The sequence below is a fragment of the Mustela nivalis genome (assembly GCF_964662115.1).
Source record: "Mustela nivalis genome assembly, chromosome: 9".
Lineage (NCBI taxonomy): Eukaryota > Metazoa > Chordata > Mammalia > Carnivora > Mustelidae > Mustela > Mustela nivalis.
In genome coordinates, this window is record NC_139028.1 from 110,235,053 (window position 1) to 110,254,062 (window position 19,010).

A 19,010-nucleotide genomic window follows, 5' to 3' on the forward strand; every position below is an offset into this window, starting at 1 on the left:
CCACATTGAAACAATAGCTCCTGCTTCTGCTGAGGGAACTTTTTCCAGGTGTGAACCAGTGGGCCCACTGATGCCCCAGGCACTAAGGCTTCAGCCCCAGGTCAAAATGATCCCCACCCCTCCCCTAGCACCTGAGACCCAAGGGCAGGGTCTGTGCCACTGGGCTCTTTCACCATTCCTGTTTTCCAGTACACGCCACACCCGAAAGCCGTGCTTTTCTCAGCAATTAACTTAAACAGAATTCACATATTCTTAGGGATCCAGATGGGCAAATGGGACACCCAAAGAAATCACACTCTAAAGCTCAGCGGTTGAACGGAAACTGCACCCAAGCCAAGCAGGTCTGAAAGCACTCGCTGATGGCACACGGGCAAGCAGGAAGGGGCCGCGGAGGCCGGTGCGGGGTGGGGACAGGACGGCCCTCGCCAGGCCCATCCTCGGTGCAGGTGCAGTTAAAAGCACCGGCATGGACTCAAGGCTAAATTCTGATTCTGCTTCAAGCCAGCTACGAAAACAGGTCTACTGCTTAGCCTCTTGGAAGCTGTAACATCGGAACAGTATCCCACGGGGATGGGGGTGAGCACTGAAGTGAACTGATGCACAGGCCAGGTGCTTACTGTCTGAGAGGCACCGTCACCTCCAGTGTCCGCCCCCAACTCCTCCTGGGTCATCTGCTCCACCGCCAGGAGGTGTTGGCCCAGGAAGGGGGCTCTCCATCACTTACTGTGCCCAAACTTGATTGCAGCCGCCCTCAGTCCCTGGGCCCAGGGCCCCCTCTTCCCCATGGGTGTGCACCCCGGATCCCAGATTGCTAGGTATGGTTATCAGTGTGCACAGAACACACAGACCCGGCAGCTGGGAAGGAGACTGGCACAAACATCTGGCCTATGGATCCCGATTTTACCATTTCCTACCCGAGGGACCTCAGTCACCAGTGACCAAGTCACTTTCTGAGTTCCGGATTATAAAACAGGAAGCATTTCCTTCCTTGTGAGATAACCCAGTACTCAGAAGCTTTTCATTATTAAGGACACCCACACAGACCACGAGTCACATACGGTTCCAGGACAGTCACGGGATTTTTGGTGCCTTTGGGTTTGTTCCTCCCCAGGCTGAGGGTCAGAACTGTCCAGAGGCTTTTAATAGGTTTCTCAGAGCTCATTTAGCCACCATGTCACGGCAGCACAGTAGAGAAGGCTTTGATTCTTAAAAACATGATAAATGGAAATCAAGCTTCAGGTTACAGCCCCCCCCCACGGAAAGAGGGGGCGCTGGTCATGTTGACTGAGGTGTGTGGCAGTCATCCCAATGGCTTCAAAGGCTTCATCCCCTCAGGAAGTCCAGTCAGTCCTGCCATCAGGCCACGTGGGGTTGGGGTAGACAGTCGGCCTCATCTCCACCTGCCAGGGGAAGTGCACCCCAGACCTCGGGTGCCCGCTGCTTCTCACTAAGGACGACAGTATGGAACCTGGGACCTGGCAGGGCTCGTTGGGATAGGGCAGGGAAGCCACAGCACCCCAAGCCCAGCTTCTCGAGAGGCGAGCAGCTGCTCACCCCCCTGGCATAGCAGGAGACCAGTTCTGGCCTCGGCATGAGGCAGCCTGATACTCAGCAGGGAGCACCTTGGAAAGTGGCTGTGGCCCCAGGGATCTGCTGGGCACGATGCATCACAGCTTTGGCTTGTTACATGGTAAGTTGGAGAGTGAAAATCAGCTGGGCTGGGGCTCTGCCAGCTTGCCCGGGGGACAGGCAGGGGAGCCCTGGTCCAGGGAGGGGCAGCAAAGGAAGTGTGAGGCCCCCCTGGGGCTCAGTGCTCCAGGACATCTGGGTACAGCCCGTTGTTGGGAGAGCAGGCTACCAGGGTTCGTGGGGCTGCCTGGCCGTGACTGGTGCTTGCAGGGGTCATAGGCAAAGGCCAGAATCTAGGCCAGGGCTGTAGCAGCAAAGGGGAGCCACCCAGTCAGCCCAGGCAGACGGGGAATGTGGAAACACGAGACAGAACAGCAAAGGGCAGTCAGCTCCCCGACTTCTCTGGGAATCCGCTCGGCTGCCATTCTCCCCACTCCTTCCGTCACCTCGAGAAGTCTGTGCCCAGCCTCACGCCTGGCTGGGCGGCTGATGCCCAGCCCACGGTGGGGGCGGCCCAAACGGAAGGCAGGCCTTTAAGGGGAAGCTGCTGGACCTCGCTGCCTCCCTGACTCTGCACATGCCCATTGAGTACCGGCTCAGCTGAGCTGTCATGATCTCCTACCACATCCTAGGGGTCTAAAGGGGAAATGAGCTTGACTTCACTCGGAGAGCAGGGGCGGCAGCAGCAGCCCTGGGCTGGGGGAGGGGGGCGTATGTAAATGAAGAACCGAGAAGTTGAGGCCAGGAGGGAGTACAGAAGCGGCCAAGCGAAGCCAAGCAGCGGTGGGTGGCGGAGGGAGCAGTCCCCATGTGGAGGCACGAAGAGGTCTGGGCCCGGAGCCCAAGGCGATCTGTTGCTGAAGCCGACGGGAGCCCCAGGCAGAGCAGAGCTGCTGAGGGACAGGACAGCACCTTCACCTGCCCCTGGCTGCCCCTTCCCGCGTCATTCCCCGTCACGCAACAGGGGCTGGAAAGACAGGCAGAGGCAACGGGGTTAACGGCATCCCCTCAGCATGGCCCTACCGTGCAGGAGTCCCACAGGCCTGAGTGGCTCAGACAGAACCCCGACCTGCAGAACGTTCTCCACCCAAGCCACATCTTTTAGGGAAGCCCCAGAGCCCCTTGGCCTGATAGACAAGCCCCCTCACTACACCCTTCGGGTGCCTGATGGCCACAAGCAGGCGACACCTAGTCCAAGCGCTCACCCCTTCGGCCTGCTAGATAAATCCTGCCTCACAAGACTAGCCCCAAGGCTGGAAAAGTAGAAATTATGACACCCGCTCATCATGCCCAAGCCCTTCCTTGGGGGAGAGAAGGCCACGCTTTCCCCTCGTGAAACCACAGGAATCTGGGGAGGTGCAGAAAGACCTGTCCTCTCCCAAGAAAAGAAGTTCCCGGAGCCCCCAAGCCCGAGCAGCTGCTGGGGTGTGCTGCGCTAACCCCCGTGGGCCCCACCGCCAACCTAACCCCACCTTCAAGCCACTGGCTTTCCCACCACACTACGGAGTGCTCTTCCCAGCAAGGCCCAAGCCTTTCCTGGGGGACCCTTCTCGAGACCTGGTCCAACCCCAACCTGGAATGGGAGACTAGGACCCCATACCTGTCCTTCCGTCAGGGTCCCTGGCTCTGGGCGTTTCCAAGACGAAACCAGGAGGATATAGAGCACCAGGAGCCCGAAGACCACCACCAGCATCCCCAGGCTGTTGGCAAAGATGGCTTCACCGGGCAGATGGGAATACGGCTGGGTGGCATTGTTCCTGAGGACGACAAAACAAGGGAGGCCCTCGACAGACTTTCTACCTGTTTTTGCCCAACACCCTTAGCAGATGGTGAAGAAAGCTTCCAAGGACCTTCTGTGACCTGGAACGTTAACATACTAAGCCCTTCCCACCACAGCAAATCTCTGCAGACTGGTTTTTCCCGCTGAGGGAACTAAAGCTCAAAGAGGTGGGATGCGCTTGTCCAGTCACAGAACTAGGAGATGGCACAGCCAAGACGGAAAGCCCAGTCGGACCTCATATCTATTTGCTTTCACTACCTCCGCTCCCGCCTAGAAAGAATAAGAGATGGTAGAGGTTAGACATACAGGCTGTAATCTTGACTCAAAGCCAGGCTCTGCCACTTACTGGCTGTGTGCCCTTAGGTAAGTTACTTAACCTCTCTGTGCCTCAGTTCCTTTATTTGTAAATGGCAATGACAAGAGTACCTATGTTGTAAAAATGATTAAAGGATTCAATTTAAGGCGCTTAGAAGAGTTTATTAGTACTTAGTAGGCTCTAAGTACTTGATACACACAGTAGGTACTGAGTCAATTTGATGGTAGATTAATGTTTGCTGAGCAATTTACCATCTCCATCTGAAGACTCCATGACCTTCCAGACCAGGAACAAGCCCAACTCCAAAGGCTCCCCTCCCTTGGCTAGGTCCTATGCTCACAGGGTACACCTTTTGAAGACCCCATGTCTTCCCCCTCCGTGTTACAGTTGGGGGCCCCACTGCACTCACAGACTGAAGAAAAGCTTCTCATTAATGCCGGAAATGACCGACGCGATGGACAGAGAAAGGATGATGACTCCAAAGAAGACGTGGATGGGTTTAAGGAGGCTGCGCAGCCACTCAGACGCCCAGGGCAGCAGGAAGACGACAAAGCCCAGGAACCACTGTGGACACAGGGAGAAAGAACCTGACTGCCCTGTGCTGGGCACCTCACTGGGACCTCCTACCCTGCAGTAGTCCCCCGCCCTTCTTTCCCAGCTCAAACCTCCCATCAGGGGCCACCCCTAGCTTCTGCACTGTGGTCGCTTCTTAGCCAAACCAGAATGTTCCACAAAATGTTTAGCTATAAGCCCAGGCTCCCGAAAGCCCAGCCATTCTTGTATGTCTGTGTTTCCTTCCACTCCTGGCCCATAAGACTCCTTGCTTGTAGGGGGCTGATGTCAGAATGTGGAAGCCACTTCCAGAATTGCTTCTGGTTCAAAGAACAGTGGAAAAGATGATCTAGAGTTGGCGTGGCGTGTGCAGTGACTGGGCAGCGCACCGGGTAAGAGCAGAACAGACGAGCATGGGAACCTACGGCATTTAAGCTGCCTGCGCTCTGGGATGCGCCCTGAGGAGCCGTCTCCGGGCGCTGAGCAGAGGGAGCGTGTGGTGCAGGTGCACGGGAAGCCCTGAGCAGAGCCCACAGCCGCCAGCTGGGAGCGGGAACCCAAAGGAGAGAACGCACCTGGCAGGCGAAAAGGAAAACGGTGACGATGCCCAGCCAGCTGTGCAGGGAGTAGAGGTTGGGGATCTTGGAGCGGCGGTGGAACTGAAAGACGGCGACCAGCCCCAGCACCGTCAGGATGAAGGCCAGCAGGTGCAGGGCCGCGTGGCCCATCTTCCATGGCAGCTTGGGCCCCGCCCAGGACTGCGGCAGCCGGTACACCAGTGAGGCTGCGGAAGAGAATGTCCCAGGGCCCAGCTTCTCCCCTTCGTGCTACTCCCCCCCGCCACGTTAGGGGCATGAACGCGGCCTCCCAAACCAGAGGAGGAGGGGAGGGTAGCACAGAGCATCCCCCACACACCCCCCAGCGTCTCCTATCCCTGCTCATTGCTGGCATAGTGGCCAGCCCTAATGAGGTGTGTGTTGGGACGAGGGGAGCATAGTGATATGAAGGGAGGAGTGGGCTTCTGGGACCTGCCCGTCTTTGACTGCATTACACACGCACTCGTGGGCACTTCTGCAGCTGCAAAAGCAATGTCACGTTCAATATTTCTTCTAAGCGAATTCTCACAACTGATGTCAGCGGTCACAAACGCAGGCTTTTAGCAAGGTTAGAGAACCTATGTCCACCCCCTGGCTCTGCCTCTCGGTCATCTGGCATCTTGTTTCCAAACCTCCCCATTCCAAAAATGGGGATAATGGGGGGGACCCATCTCACAGGCTTCTTGGAAGGACAAAACGGGATGAGGTTTCAGAAGTAAACAGAATGAGCTGCTGTGATTGACGCCATCATTCCCATTTTACAGGTGGGGAAATGAGGCTCCCCCTGGGCCCCAAGGCCCAGCTCTGAATGCACGGGGCAAAGATGGGTCTGGCGGGAGGAAGCCGCTTCCTTGTGTAAGGACCTGACTAGGGCACGAGAGGCTTCGATCTCCCGCTCCCTAAAGCAAACTACAGCTTACGGGCCACATCCAGCCTGCTGCACGTTTTTGTACGTAAAGTTTTATGGGAACACGGCCACGAATATGTTTTGGGGTTAACCATGGCTACTCACACTACGAGAACAGAGATGAGGAGCTGCAACACGGGTCCTGTGCTTTGCCAAGCCTTTGTCATCTGCCCCTGTACAGGAAGTCTGCCACCCCAGCCCTAGAGTAAAGCTACCCTCCCCAGATGCCCCCATTCTCACTACTCCTTCCTGCGAATGACACCTGGGCCGGGAGACAGCCTGCCCCACCGCACTCCCAGAGCCGCAAAGCCAACGGCGACCAAGGCCAGCCCCGGGGAAGTCTGGGTACTCACCAGCACTGTAGAGCACCACTAAGCCAACAACCATGAGCACTGGGTGGTAGTTGAACATGTGAATGGTGCCATCCCAGGCAAAGCCCCCATGCCACAGCTGCATCCAGTAGATGGTGAGGATGACGCACAGCAAGCCCAGGAGGCACAGGGCGTAGAAGGACAAGTAGAACCACCCCACGGCCATTCTGAGCAGGCGCTCCTGGGAGAAGCGGAAGTGACACGTCCCTGCTGGCTCGAGTGCCCCCCACGCACCAGCTACTGCAGGGAACACCGAACTCGCTCTTACTGGTAACGGCGGGCACTTTTCACTTTAGCCCTCCTGCCACCAGCCTGGGCAGCACCCCATGAGACCTGGGGTGCTGAGTCGGCCTGATCTCAGGTTATGCACAGTAAGGGTGGCCCCACCCAGGACCTGGCAGCACACAGTGCGGCCAGCGCAGGCCTGCGCCCTGCTCTGGAGAGGGGCTGGACGTCAAGGCTCTCGGCCCAAAGCCTCTGTTCACAGGACTGAACGGTAAAGAATCCACACCACTGTCCCACACCAAACAACAAGGGGCAGGAGTCCAGACCCAGGCTAGATCGCACAAATGCCTAGGCCCTCGGTTCTGACAGAAGGAGGCAAAAATATCACGTGCAAGGAGCCAACACACAGCGATCAGGCCAGCTGAGAGGAAGTCCTGGGATCGTCCACTTCTACGGAAAAGTTCTTCACCAGATGGCAAACTCTCTGGGGCTAACCCTCCCTTTGCGGAAGTAAGATCAGGCCTCGGCTCTGAAGGCCCCACACTCCACACCTTGAATTGGACAGCAGCTCTCAGATGTCCCTAGACCCCAGACTTCTGCTTTCTCTTCCTCTGAGGAAAGTTCAGAAGAAAAAAGAGGAAGCAAGAACTCATGGTCTAGAAAGCAAGAGTTTGTTTTGAGATTTCTCTGTGTCCTAGGTACACTCAGACACCTACTCCGGTTTCAGACAAATGTCTAGGGCCCTGAGCAGCTGCTCTTACAAACCAGGCAACTGGACTTGAGGGCCGGCTGGCAGGCAAATGCACAAAGCCACAGGGCCAGCTCTGCTCTCGGGCCCAGCTCTCGTGGCAGTCCCCATGTCCCATGGGCTCACACCGAGGAGGGGACAGTGCGGCCTCCTGCAGCTGAGATCCCTCAGTCCGAACCAGGTAGCAGAGAGGAAAGTCCCTGAAACAGCCGAGAACACCCATGGAGATAAAATACTCGGTTCCTCACCTTTAGACGTAGCAGTAGGCTCACCGAGCGATGGCCGAGACTCCCGTTCCTATGAAGCAGGGCGCCTTGAGCAGATCACTTGGCATTTGTAGGACCCGGTTGTCTCATCTGAAAGGCATGAAGGCATGAACCCCTTAGCTCCTGTGAGCAGTTACCATCCCCATTTTACAGATGAGGAAACTGGGGCTCAGGAAGATTAAACACCAGTCTTTGGACCCAGTCTGAAACCCGTGAAACCCTTGTCTGCTGGGTTTCAAGGCTCCTGTTTTTACCTTGACCATAGGTTGCTGGAAGGGCAAGTGAGGAAATGTCCTTAAGGACGTTGTGAGAGCAAAGTATTCTTCTCTTCTGGGTGTTGTCACCGGAGTTCATCCTAGCTACAAACTACAGCCTGAAGCTCGTGCCCCCCGTGCCAGCCCAGGCCCCTCGGTGGCCCTGATACTGTGCCAACTCTCTCCACAGCAGGTGTCCCCCTACTAATGACACAGAAACAGACCCCGAACTCTCACAATGTGACCCAAATTGGCAGTAATCACTGAGAAAGGAAGATCCAAGGGGCTGGGGATAAAATAAGCTTCCATAAGGCCGAGGGAAAATAATGTCACCATCTTCCTAGAAGTTTCATGACTCAACTACTGAGCTCAGAGATTGGCTACCTGGGCTCAGAGGTGACCCCTTAGTCCCTGTAAGAGCAGAGAAAGTTTCAGGTCACCGGATGTTTCAGTCACCTGCCCAGGAAAGTCAGCATGAAGCACTCAGTCAGCAGGCTCCCTCCCTCAGACAATTATCTTTCATGACTTCCTTTTCCTTCCTTTTCCTTTCCTTCCTTTCCTTTTACCAAAGTAAATATAATCAAAAGGGCTGTATCCACCCTTCTAGAAGAGGTCCTGGATTACTGCCGTGGGACAGCCTTAGAGTTCACAATGGGGACGCTTTTCTGACAGAAAGCTGCAAAGTTAACACTGTTCACAATACAAAGATGATCCCTTCCTCTGTGCAAGAGTGCAAAAGAAGAAAAGAATGCAGGAAGCCTGGGTGGCTCAGTCAGTTAAGCCATGGCCTTCGGCTCAGGTCATGATCCCAGGGTCCTGGGATCGAGTCCTGCATCGGACTCCTTGCTTGGCAGGGAGCCTGCTTCTCTCCCGCCTCTGCCTGCCACTCTGCTGCTTGTGCATGTGCACTCTCTCTCTCTGACAAATAAATAAATAAAATCTTAAAAAAAAAGAAAGAAAAGAATGCAGTGAAAATTGCAACCCTAACACTGAGAGTACTCTCTCATTGATTCCAAGAAAGTAAGTTGTGCTATGATTTCTGGATATGCTCACCATTGTTTGGTTTCTCATTCTGCCCTCACTTTGTAGAGCCCCAGGCTGTGGCAGAAGTCCGCTTGCCCTTCTGTAAGGGCCGGAATGGTAAATATTTCAGGCTTTTCGAGCTGCAGTCTCTCTCCCAACTATGTCATCAACTCTTCTGATGTAGTGCAAAAGCAGTCATCATAGATAGTACCTTCACAAATGAACACAGCCATGTTCCCAAAAAACTTTATTTGTGGGCACTGAAATTTCAGATCCATGTCCTTTTTACATATCAGAAAATATTATCCTTTTGGCGTCTGGGTGGCTCGGTGGGTTAAAGCCTCTGCCTTCGGCTCAGGTCATGATCCCAGGGTCCTGGCATCAAGCCTCACATCAGGCTCTCTGCTCAGCAGGGAGCCTTCCTCCTCTCTCTCTCTCTCTGCCTGCTTCCCCGCCTACTTGTAATCTCTGTCAAATGAATAAATAAAATCTTTAAAATACAAAAAAATATTTTCCTTTTCAATTGTTATTTTTTTTAAAAGACTTTATTTATTTATTTGACAGAGAGATCACAAGCAGGCAGAGAGGCAGGCAGAGAGAGAGGGGGAAGCATTTTAAAACATTTTAAAAATGTAAAAACCAAGCAGGCGGTGTGTCATAGTTTGTCAACCATGATCTAAGAAATGTACTCTCCAACCCAATACTTCCCTCAGTTCCTTGACAAAAAGGCTTCTCCCTGGCTTCAGTAAAAAGAGATCAGGCCCAGGGTGCCTGGGGCTCAGCTGTTAAGTGTGTGCCTTTGGCTCGGGTCCTGATCCCAGGGTCCTGGGATCTGGCTCTTTGCTCAGCAGAAGCCCGTTTCTCTCTCTCTCCCACTCCCCCTGCTTGTGTTCCCTCTTTTGCTGTGTCTCTCCCTGTCAAATAAATAAAATATTAAAAAAAAAAAAAATCAGGCCCCAGTGTAAGAAATGGGTAATTTCCATTCAGCCCTTGATCTTAGAAAAAGGCTCTATTCCAAACTCTTACAGTACTACTTTTATTATTTAGAACTACATAGATGGAGGAACAGAAAGTCGATTTGTTGCCCCCGTTTCCAGGATGAATGGTGGGGATTTTGGAAATCCTAAGAATCAGACTTCGGGTTCAAGTCCTAAACTCTTCTCTTACAGATCAAGATCACTGGGACTCAAAGGAGAGCGACTTGGCCACGCTGAGTGGCAGAGCTAGTACAGGTTCCCAGTTCGCTTCCCTCAGCTCCAAGGTCTCCTTATGTCCAAAGGTGGCTTCTGTAAAGTCTGGGCTCAGGAGCGAGGACCCCTAAATTACAGTCAGGAGGTAGCTAAGCAAGGCGCTCCTCCGCGCCACAGAGATTACAGACCCGACCTTCCAGGCTGCCCCGGTGTGGCTCAGCTGTCCGGAGAACCCTTCCAGGAACTCCGAGCCCGATCCCCGACTCTTGTGCGGGGACGAAGGGCTGTTGGTCCTAGCTAACCTTCGATGACAATTAGGGCGAGGGGCTCCGCCTCCTGACTGCGACTTCCGAAGGGCTTTTGTGCCTGTACAACCACACCACACCTGCAGAAGGAAGGGCGCGGACAACGGGGTCCATGTCCTACAAGAGAAAGCTGAGCTCGAGTGACGAGTAGCGACAGCACGAAGAGAGGCAGTAGCGGAGCCAGCACTCGAACCCAGATCCCCGGACTCCCCATCCGAGCTCTTCCTCACCCCCGAACCACAGTGCGTCGCAGGGGTCTCGGAGACCCGCCTCTCGCCCCCCGGCGCCGCAGCTACCAGGACTCCAGGCGTATGGAATCACGAACCCACCGCATCACACACGAGCACACAGTCCTCGCCAGCGCCTCAGTGCCCACGAACCCGGCCGGCTCCCCCCTCTTATAGGCTCCCCGCACTTCCGGTCGCGCGCGCGGCCGCCTGGGAAATGAAGTCCGAGGTGGCCGGCTCCCATCTCCAGTTCCAACGCGGGCGTTTCTTTCCCGGGGAGCGCCGCCACCGCTCGGCCGGATCCCTCACCGCCATCTCGTTCGGGCGGACTCGAAGCCTCCCGCCGGGGGCTGGCCCGCAGCAAGGCCGCGCGCAGCTGCTGGGGAGGACCGGAGCCGGGTGCGGCGACGCTGGGAGGGCAGGAGAGGCGCGGGCCCAGGACGGCGAAGGCCAAACATGGCGGCCGGGGCGGCCGCAGAGCTTGGAGGGGAAACCGAGGACCGGCGGCTAACCCGGCACCAACGGAGCCCGCGTCCGCCATCTACTTCCGGGAGCTAAACCGGTGTCCGGAAGCCAGGACGGCGTCCCCATGACAACCGACGTTGGGTCTCGGAGGCGAGAGTGCTTGGGTGAGGTGACCAGAGTCGGCATTTTTGTTGTCACTGTTTTGGGTGTTTTGTTGGTTTGTTTGCCCAGGCAGCCGCGTTTTGAGGTGGCTTGGGAAGGATTGGGAGGAAAACTGCTCTGGGGACAAAGGGCGCGCGGCAGGGAGCGGCGGACAGACCGAAGACGGCTTCGTTACCTCGCGAATCCCTGCTGCCCTAAAGCGGAGGGGCGGGGCTTCCCTTCCGCGGGGTTGGCGGCGGCGGTTCCCTGTCACCGAACCTCGCGACAGCCCGCCGTGGGGGCCCGTGAAGTGGTTTCGAGCGCGGGCTTTGGTGTCCCCCCGCGCTGGGAAGCCTGGCTCTGCTCCCCCGCGACCTGGAGGCACTTGAACGCTGACCCTGTGCTCTTGCCTGTGAAACGGGGGCGGGGGGGGGGGGGCTCATTCTTTCCCGCTCCGCGGAGCAGTGGCGAGGATTAAAGGCAATTGCCCAGGTCGCCGGGCGTGTCACGGTGCTGGTCGTAGATGATAGCTGTCAGTGTTGTTTACGAATGCGGAATCTCCGCTCAGAGGAAGTGCCATCCCGCGGCCACGGAGGTGGGACTTTCCACCAGGTGAGGGGGATGCGGTTCCTTAACCTCTCAGAGCCCCTGGGTAAGCGGCCAATATATTCCTACTGATGGCTGCTTCTCAACACGGATGCAGGGTTAAGGAATCTGGTGAATATTAAAAAAAGAGTTTGTAAATTGTAGAACATTTTGCAGACGTTCATTTAATCTCCTCGTGTTGGGCTTCGGAGCATTTTGAAATTTGTTTATCAAATTTCAGCTGAAGGGGTCATAGGACACCTGCAGAGCAACTTCTGGGCCTTGGGATTTATGAAAGTAAAGGCCCAGCCCCCCTAACCTGGTGCCACTGTGTTGCCACCACCTTAAACATAGACTTTTGCAGGAGAGCACTATTTCCTCTGCACTGCCTGCACCGTTTCCCGTTCTGCGCCAGCATCTTTCCCGCCTAGTTACATGTCAGCCCGTCTGTTACAGGAGAGGCTGCTTTGGGCAGTGGTTAAAAGCACAGACTCTGGACCCAGGCTACCTGAATCCCAATGCCAGCTCTGCCACTGCTACTAGCAAGCAGTGTGACCCAGAGCAAATTATTTTACTTCTCTGGGCCTCCGTTGTCCTACCTGTGTAATGCATAGAGTAGTAATTGTGTGTCTTCTACTTCATGGGGTTGTTGTGAGAGTTCAAGAATTTTAGTGTTTAGAATAGTCCCTGGCCAGGGTGCCTGGCTGGCTTAGTTGGTCAAGCATGTGACTTGATATCGGGGATCAGGGTCATGTGTTTGAGCCCCAGGTTGGTTGTAGAGATTACTCAAAAAAAGGGGGGATACGAATAGGGTGGCTGGGTTATGGACATCGGGGAGGATATGTGCTATGGTGAATGCTATGAAATGTGTACAGACCTGTACCCCTGGGGCAAATAATACATTATATGTTAATAAAAATAACTTAAAAAGAAAGAATAGTTCCTGGCATATTGTGAGTGATATATAAAGGTTTGCTGCAATTAGTATTAGAATTAGTATTAATTGCACGACCAGACAGTCACTCTTTGTAGTGCTCCTAGATTCCTTTGAACTCAGAAGTGGTTAGAAAGAGCTCTGGGTGGCTCAGTGGGTTAAGCCGCTGCCTTCGGCTCAGGTCATGATCTCAGGGTCCTGGGATCGAGTCCCGCATCGGGCTCTCTTCTCGGCAGGGAGCCTGCTTCCCTCTCTCTCTCTGCCTGCCTCTCTGCCTACTAGTGATTTCTCTCTGTCAAATAAATAAATAAAATCTTTAAAAAAAAAAGAAAGAGCTCTGCGTTGGGGTACATGGCTGGCTCATTTGGGAGAAGCATGTGACTCTTGGCCTCAAGGTCATGAGTTTGAGCCCCACGCTGGGTGAGATTAGTTAAAATGAATAAATTAAAACTTAAAAAAGAAAGAGCTCTGCAGTTAGAAGTTTCCAGGCATGGAGAAAGTTTGAGGGTAAAGGCCCCTAGGAGTGACTAGTTGGGTTTTTTGGGAGGTGGTAGTGGTTTTGGTCATTGATGTTATCCCAAGCACCTGGAATGGCGCCTGGCATGTAGTAGGTCCTCAGTAAATATTTACTGTACTAATGAATTTCTAACCACCTGTCTCTCCTCTCTTTTTTTTTTTTCTTTTTGCCTCAGCAGGCCCTTGTCTTAGAGCAAGGAAAACAACTCCCATTTGAGGAACTAGTGCTTCTTCCTCAGTGCTGGGGAGAAAGCCCGGAGCTGTCTTCTGGGGAACTGTGGAATGTGCCCGTGGGGGCCCAGTAAAGCAGAAGGAAGATGCTGCAGACCAGTAACTATAGCCTGGTGCTCTCCCTGCAGTTCCTCCTGCTGTCCTATGACCTCTTTGTCAATTCCTTCTCGGAGCTGCTCCGGACGGCTCCCGTCATCCAGCTGGTGCTCTTCATGTGAGTTCATTGGGTGGGACCGGACAGCTGAGCCCTGAGCCGTTTGAAGGCCCTGACAATTGTGATTCCGTATTTTTTTTTTTTTTTTAAATATTTTATTTATTTATTTGAGAGAGAGACAGTGAGAGAGAATATGAGCAAGGAGAAGGTCAGAGAGAGAAGCAGACTCCCCATGGATCTGGGAGCCCGATGCGGGACTCGATCCCGGGACTCTAGGATCATGACCTGAGCTGAAAGCAGTTGCTTAACCAACTGAGCCACCCAGGCGCCCGTGATTCCGTATTTTAAAAAGAAGTCTCAGGGAAAATAAAATTTCGCATATCTTGGGTACTCCACAGACATGTCACACAGGTCCTGTATTTATATGCTTCTAACAAGGGTCTGGGATCCAGGGAGAGGTCAGAGGGTCATTTTCTCCATCTGTAAGTAGAAGTATTGTCTTACGGTGCCATGAAAGAGGATTATAGAACAGCAGACTAAAAGGGCAGTCATATCCTTTATATATATGGGATGGAAGCTGTTGGCATTTTTCTTCCACAATGATTCATAGACTCCATGAGGCAAGTTACCAACAGAAAACCAGTCTTCGACACTGTCTCCCTTCACTCAGCAAGTGTTCATTGGCCTGCCAGCCTGTGTTCTAGGTGCAGTAGTAAAGCTGACAATTTCTTGCTCTCAAAGGATTTCCACTCAAGTAGAAAGAGACAATGAATACATTTTTTAAAAAAGATTTTATTTATTTATTTGACAGACAGAGATCACAAGCAGGCAGAGAGAGCGGGGGAAGCAGGCTCCCTGCAAAGCAAAGAGCCCAATGCCGGGCTCCATCGCAGGACCCTAGGACTACGACCCGAGCCGAAGGCAGAGGCTTTAACCCACTGAGCCACCCAGGCGCCCCCCCCCCGCCCTTTTAAAGATAATTTTGAATAGTAATGTCGTACAGGGGGTGGAAAGCAGAGAGGGGAGGGCTCCTTGAGGCAGTGGGGTTACAGGAGGGTTTTGGAAGAGGAGACATTGGAACTGAGACTTGAATGCACTAAGACATCGGCCGTGCAGAGATCAAGGGAAAGGCGTTGCTGTCTCTCTAGATGGAAATGTCTGGTAGGCCCAGGTTATGTGACAGGCAGGGCTGGCTTTTTTTGGACACAGGGAAGAAAGCAGCTTCTCCCAAGTGTCTAGAAGGTTAAGAGCATCAGAGCAGGAAAGCCTTATCTATGGGCTGCAGCACACTGATGGGGCCAGCAGGTGGTTCAAGCTTCATGTCATTTGGGACCCAAGGTCCGTGCCACCTTGTGGGGCAGGGTGTGTGGTTTCGGAGGCCTAGAGCAGAGGGAAGGCCAGATTTCATGGTGTCCCTTAGGACTTAGGGCCAGCCCTTCGGTGACCGCACAGACCTCCTTTTGACTGTGTTGTGTTTGACGTCTGCAGCATCCAGGATATCGCAATCCTCTTCAACATCATCATCATTTTCCTCATGTTCTTCAACACCTTCGTCTTCCAGGCTGGCTTGGTCAACCTCCTGTTCCACAAGTTCAAAGGGACCATCATCCTCACAGCTGTTTACTTCGCCCTCAGCATCTCCCTTCATGTCTGGGTCATGGTAAGAGCGGAGCTCTGAGTTCCTGAATCCTTAAGGGGCTAGTAGTGTCTTTTCTCTAGGAATCCGGCATCATTTTTTTCATATCTCACAGAATCCTTGACAGGAAACATGTGTTTCTGATGAATGAATGTGGTCCTGCCTGGGCTTGGGCATCTGCAAGTTGCATGAGGCACTTCTGCCCAACCATTTGTGTTAAAGAGCTGCCTTATCCAGGAGTCAGGGGACACTTCTGGAATATTCTGTTCACCTTTCCCCCAAAGCAGTCCTGGTAACACAGGAAAGTGACTGTGTTTCATCAGTAGCTGTTGGGCAGGTGGGTGTTGGGACAAGGTATTCTTAGATATCGGTGTTCCGTGGGAAATGGCCAGGCCAAGAGTGCCTCTTCCCTCTAGTGCTTCATGCCCTCTGCTCTGTCCCTATCACACGAGGACTCATCTCCAAGGTGCCAACACGACTTCACAGCAGATCTCAGTTTTTGTGGTTCCAGATTTCTCCTGCTTCGAGAATCATTCCATCTCTTTGTTATCACCTGTTTCTCAAGTACTCATCTTGATGGGACACATTAAAACCTCAGGGTTCTCTCTAGTCACTTCTCTACTAACGCCGTCTTCTAAGACTGAACCTTCTATTAAGTTGTCCTTGTTATTCTACAGAGAGAAGTAGAGCTCACAGGAAAGAAATAACAGTGCCAGAGTCTCTCGGTGCTTCCTGAAGAGGATTGTCTCTGCTCTGGTTCTTGGGGCCAAAATAGGTCCTGGCTTTGTACTTTGTACTCTAAAGCTGTTAATCTGATTAAACCCTGAGTGCAGTAAGCCTTTATCTGACAGGAACTGAGCCTGAGATCTTCAAAGGAAGACAGTGACCGCACTGAACTCCTGAGATAATGTGTATCACTTCACTTTGGAAAAGCCTATCCTTCAGGATTAAAAGGATATTTTCTTTGTGCTGGAAAAGGGAATTTGAAGCTTCTTTGAGAAACACTCCTTGCGGTTGTGGGAAGAAAGAAGGAGGGGGATATTAGCCTGATTTAAAAACAGGCCGCATTTCTGCAGCTAACCCAAGTTGGAGGTGCTAGGGCCTCATCTGGTCACTAACGTTTCCTTGTCTACTCATGTCTCCTTCAGAACTTACGCTGGAAAAACTCCAACCGTTTTGTCTGGACAGACGGACTTCAAACGCTATTTGTATTCCAGAGACTAGGTAAGGACCAGAGCCACCGCAGGTCTCACTTCGGTCCCACCTATGGCTCAGGCAACTAAGGGCCGTGATCCTGGCTTTCCCAGTCCATCACTGCCCGCCTGGGATGAGGGGAACAGCCATGACAAGAACAGGAGAGATGATGGCCCGCTGCCCTTGCTGGGGGTCACGGGGACATCATGAGGCTGGGCCCCTCTGTCTTATTAGGTTGTGTTCTTAGCCTAAAAAGAATATTTGGGAGCATCCCTGAAGCTTCTTTCCTACTTATTGTCCACAGCGGCAGTGTTATACTGTTACTTCTACAAACGCACAGCTGTGAGACTGGGTGATCCTCGCTTCTACCAGGACTCTTTATGGCTGCGCAAGGAGTTCACGCAAGTCCAAAGATGACCGCTGCTTGTCACACTGGTGGATGCCTTTCCCTCCTGACAGAGGCTACATTTGTGCCTCTGTGAGGTGGGGGTTGGCTCTGCACAGGAAGCACCTTGACTTTCCTACGACGGGCCATTTAACGTTCAACAGTCAAGAAGGAAGATCTTCCCTCTTGCAAATTAAAGTGTTTCCCAATACAGGCTTCAATACAAAATCCTCCCTGGCCTTCTACCTCAGTTCTGCCCCTTTTCCTTTCCTACGCTCTACCCCTCTTCTCATAAGGCTGTGAGGCTTGATCCTTGGGAAGCTGTCACTTAGCCTAGTACAGGAGGGGCTCCTGGCACCTGTTTCTTTGCACCAAACGTAATTAATGGATGCAAAGAGTGACATTTCTGAACTCCTGACTGATCACACTGTAGACATTTAGATTTTATAACCAAGGCATTTTTTTTTTACATTTTATAAATAGGAAATAAATTGAATTCTTTTTCCATAAATGGTGGAGTCTGTTTGTGTAGCTAGATCTCTTTGCAGATAAAAGGCATGTCAGGTCCTGGCCTTAGCATTTACTTGACCCAGTGGGCAGCTTGAGCCACAGAACAAATAAAGATATTTATTGAATACCATTATGAGTACAAGCTATTTTTATAGAAATTCAAGATGCAGTCTGATGCCCCACCCCAACCCTTGGAGTTCTAGGCTTCTTTTGTTTGTTTGTTTTAAAGATTTAATTAATTAATTAATTTAGCAAGAGAGAGAACATGTGTGCACCTGTGCACAGGTGCCTGGGTGTGGGGGGAGAGGAGTGGAGGGAGGACAAACTGTGCTGAGCAGAGAGCCCAAGGTGGGGCTCGGTCTCCTGACCCTGAGTTCATAACCTGAGCCAAAACCAAGAGTCTGATGCTTAACCAGTTGAGGCACCCAGACACCCTGGACTTCTATGCTTTTTTCAGGTTCTCCCCATCTTCAGAGTCCTAAACTGCCCTCAGAAGAATAAAAATGTTCCTTGGCCTGTTTTGGCACAATAGGTTTTTTTTTTTAAAGATTTTATTTATTTATTTATTTGACAGAGAGCAAGAGAAGGAACACACCAGGGGGAGCGGGAGAGGGACAAGCAGGCCTCCCGCCAAGTAGGGAGCCTGAAGCAGAGCTTGATCCCAGGACCCTGGGACCACGACCAGAGCTAAAGGCATACACTTAACAACTGAGCCACTCAGGCACCCCAGCAAAATAAATTTTTAAAAATTCATGTGGTGGGGCGCCTAGGTGGCTCATTCAGCCTTTGGCTCAGGTCATGATCCCAGAGTTCCAGGAGTGAGCCCTGCATTAGGCTCCCTGCTCAGTGGGGAGCCTGCTTCTCCCTCTCCCTCTGCAGATCCCCCATTCTCTCTCTATTCTCGCTGTCTCTCAAATCAATAAATAAAATCTTTCTTTTTAATCTTTTTTTTTTTAAGATTTTATTTATATATTTGACAGACAGAGATCACAAGTAGGCAGAGAGGGAGGAGGAGGAAGCAGGCTCCCCGATGAGCAGAGAGCCCAATATGGGGCTCGATCCCAGGACCCTGGGATCACGACCCAAGCCGAAACTAGAGGCTTTAACCCACTGAGCCACCCAGGCGCCCCAATAAGATCTTTTAAAAGTGTCACATGCCTGTGGTATCAGCTTTCTTTTGCCAGAATCACATGAAAGAGACCATCCCCAGACTTCAGTGGCAGGTACCAATGAATAGTTAGTTACATGGCTTTTGAGCCTTGGGATTCAGCTGATTGGGCCAGTTCAGGTGATTTCTGCTGGGCTTGCTCACGTGTCTATGGTCATCTGTGGGTCAGCCAGGTCAGCTGTGATGATCTTGGGATTTGGGGCTTTTGGCTAACCTAGGCTGGTCTCAGCTGGAATGACTGGGCTGCTCTGGTTCTCGTGAGTCATCCTTGGAGGACTAGCCTGGGTCTATTCACATGACAGTGGCAGAAGAACAAAAAAATGAGCCCCATTGTGCAATCTCACTTCCATCCCCCAGCTTGTGTTGTATCTCTTGGACTCCCACTGGCCAAAGGGAGTCATGTGACCAAGCCCAGAGCCGGGCTGGGAGCGCACTACAAAGTGTCCTGGTAAAAGGCACAGAGACAGGGAGGGCCATTCATTCCATTCAGTCTAACCTCATCAGAAGGTTGCTGTGAAACTCTTCATTCAGAAGCATCGTAGCACAGGGGTTGACAAACTTCTGTGAAGTTTCAGATATTAAGTATTTTAGATTTTGAGGGCCATATGGTCTTTGTTGCACACCTTGCTTTGCACTTCACAGAAACTGTGTTTCTTAGAAATAAGTTTGTGGCACCCTCCTGTTAAGTGAATCTGTCAGTGC

General features: G+C 52.5%; 2 protein-coding genes across 8 annotated transcripts; one reads left to right on the top strand and one right to left on the bottom strand.

The window, feature by feature from the left end:
* Positions 1-1,076: 1,076 nt before the first annotated feature.
* CYB561A3 (cytochrome b561 family member A3) lies at positions 1,077-10,934 on the bottom strand. Of its 5 annotated transcripts, none has more exons than XM_082748041.1 (7): positions 10,699-10,934; positions 7,373-7,480; positions 6,134-6,332; positions 4,853-5,061; positions 4,135-4,289; positions 3,230-3,386; positions 1,077-2,596 (listed from the first exon to the last, which is right to left on the bottom strand). In XM_082748041.1, exons 3-7 carry the CDS (start codon positions 6,315-6,317, stop codon positions 2,573-2,575), a joined length of 729 nt encoding a protein of 242 aa, XP_082604167.1. In that variant the 5' UTR covers positions 6,318-6,332; positions 7,373-7,480; positions 10,699-10,934; the 3' UTR covers positions 1,077-2,572. The 5 variants fall into 5 exon arrangements, with proteins under 5 accessions (XP_082604167.1, XP_082604166.1, XP_082604165.1 ...); XM_082748040.1 differs by lacking the exon at positions 10,699-10,934 and adding an exon at positions 10,492-10,637; XM_082748039.1 differs by lacking the exon at positions 10,699-10,934 and adding an exon at positions 10,393-10,637.
* TMEM138 (transmembrane protein 138) lies at positions 10,882-17,270 on the top strand. Of its 3 annotated transcripts, none has more exons than XM_082748051.1 (5): positions 10,882-11,018; positions 13,210-13,475; positions 14,904-15,075; positions 16,200-16,275; positions 16,550-17,270. In XM_082748051.1, exons 2-5 carry the CDS (start codon positions 13,348-13,350, stop codon positions 16,660-16,662), a joined length of 489 nt encoding a protein of 162 aa, XP_082604177.1. In that variant the 5' UTR covers positions 10,882-11,018; positions 13,210-13,347; the 3' UTR covers positions 16,663-17,270. The 3 variants fall into 3 exon arrangements, with proteins under 3 accessions (XP_082604177.1, XP_082604179.1, XP_082604178.1); XM_082748053.1 differs by having other exon boundaries at positions 10,936-11,018; positions 13,390-13,475; positions 16,550-17,141; XM_082748052.1 differs by having other exon boundaries at positions 10,978-11,607.
* Positions 17,271-19,010: the final 1,740 nt, after the last annotated feature.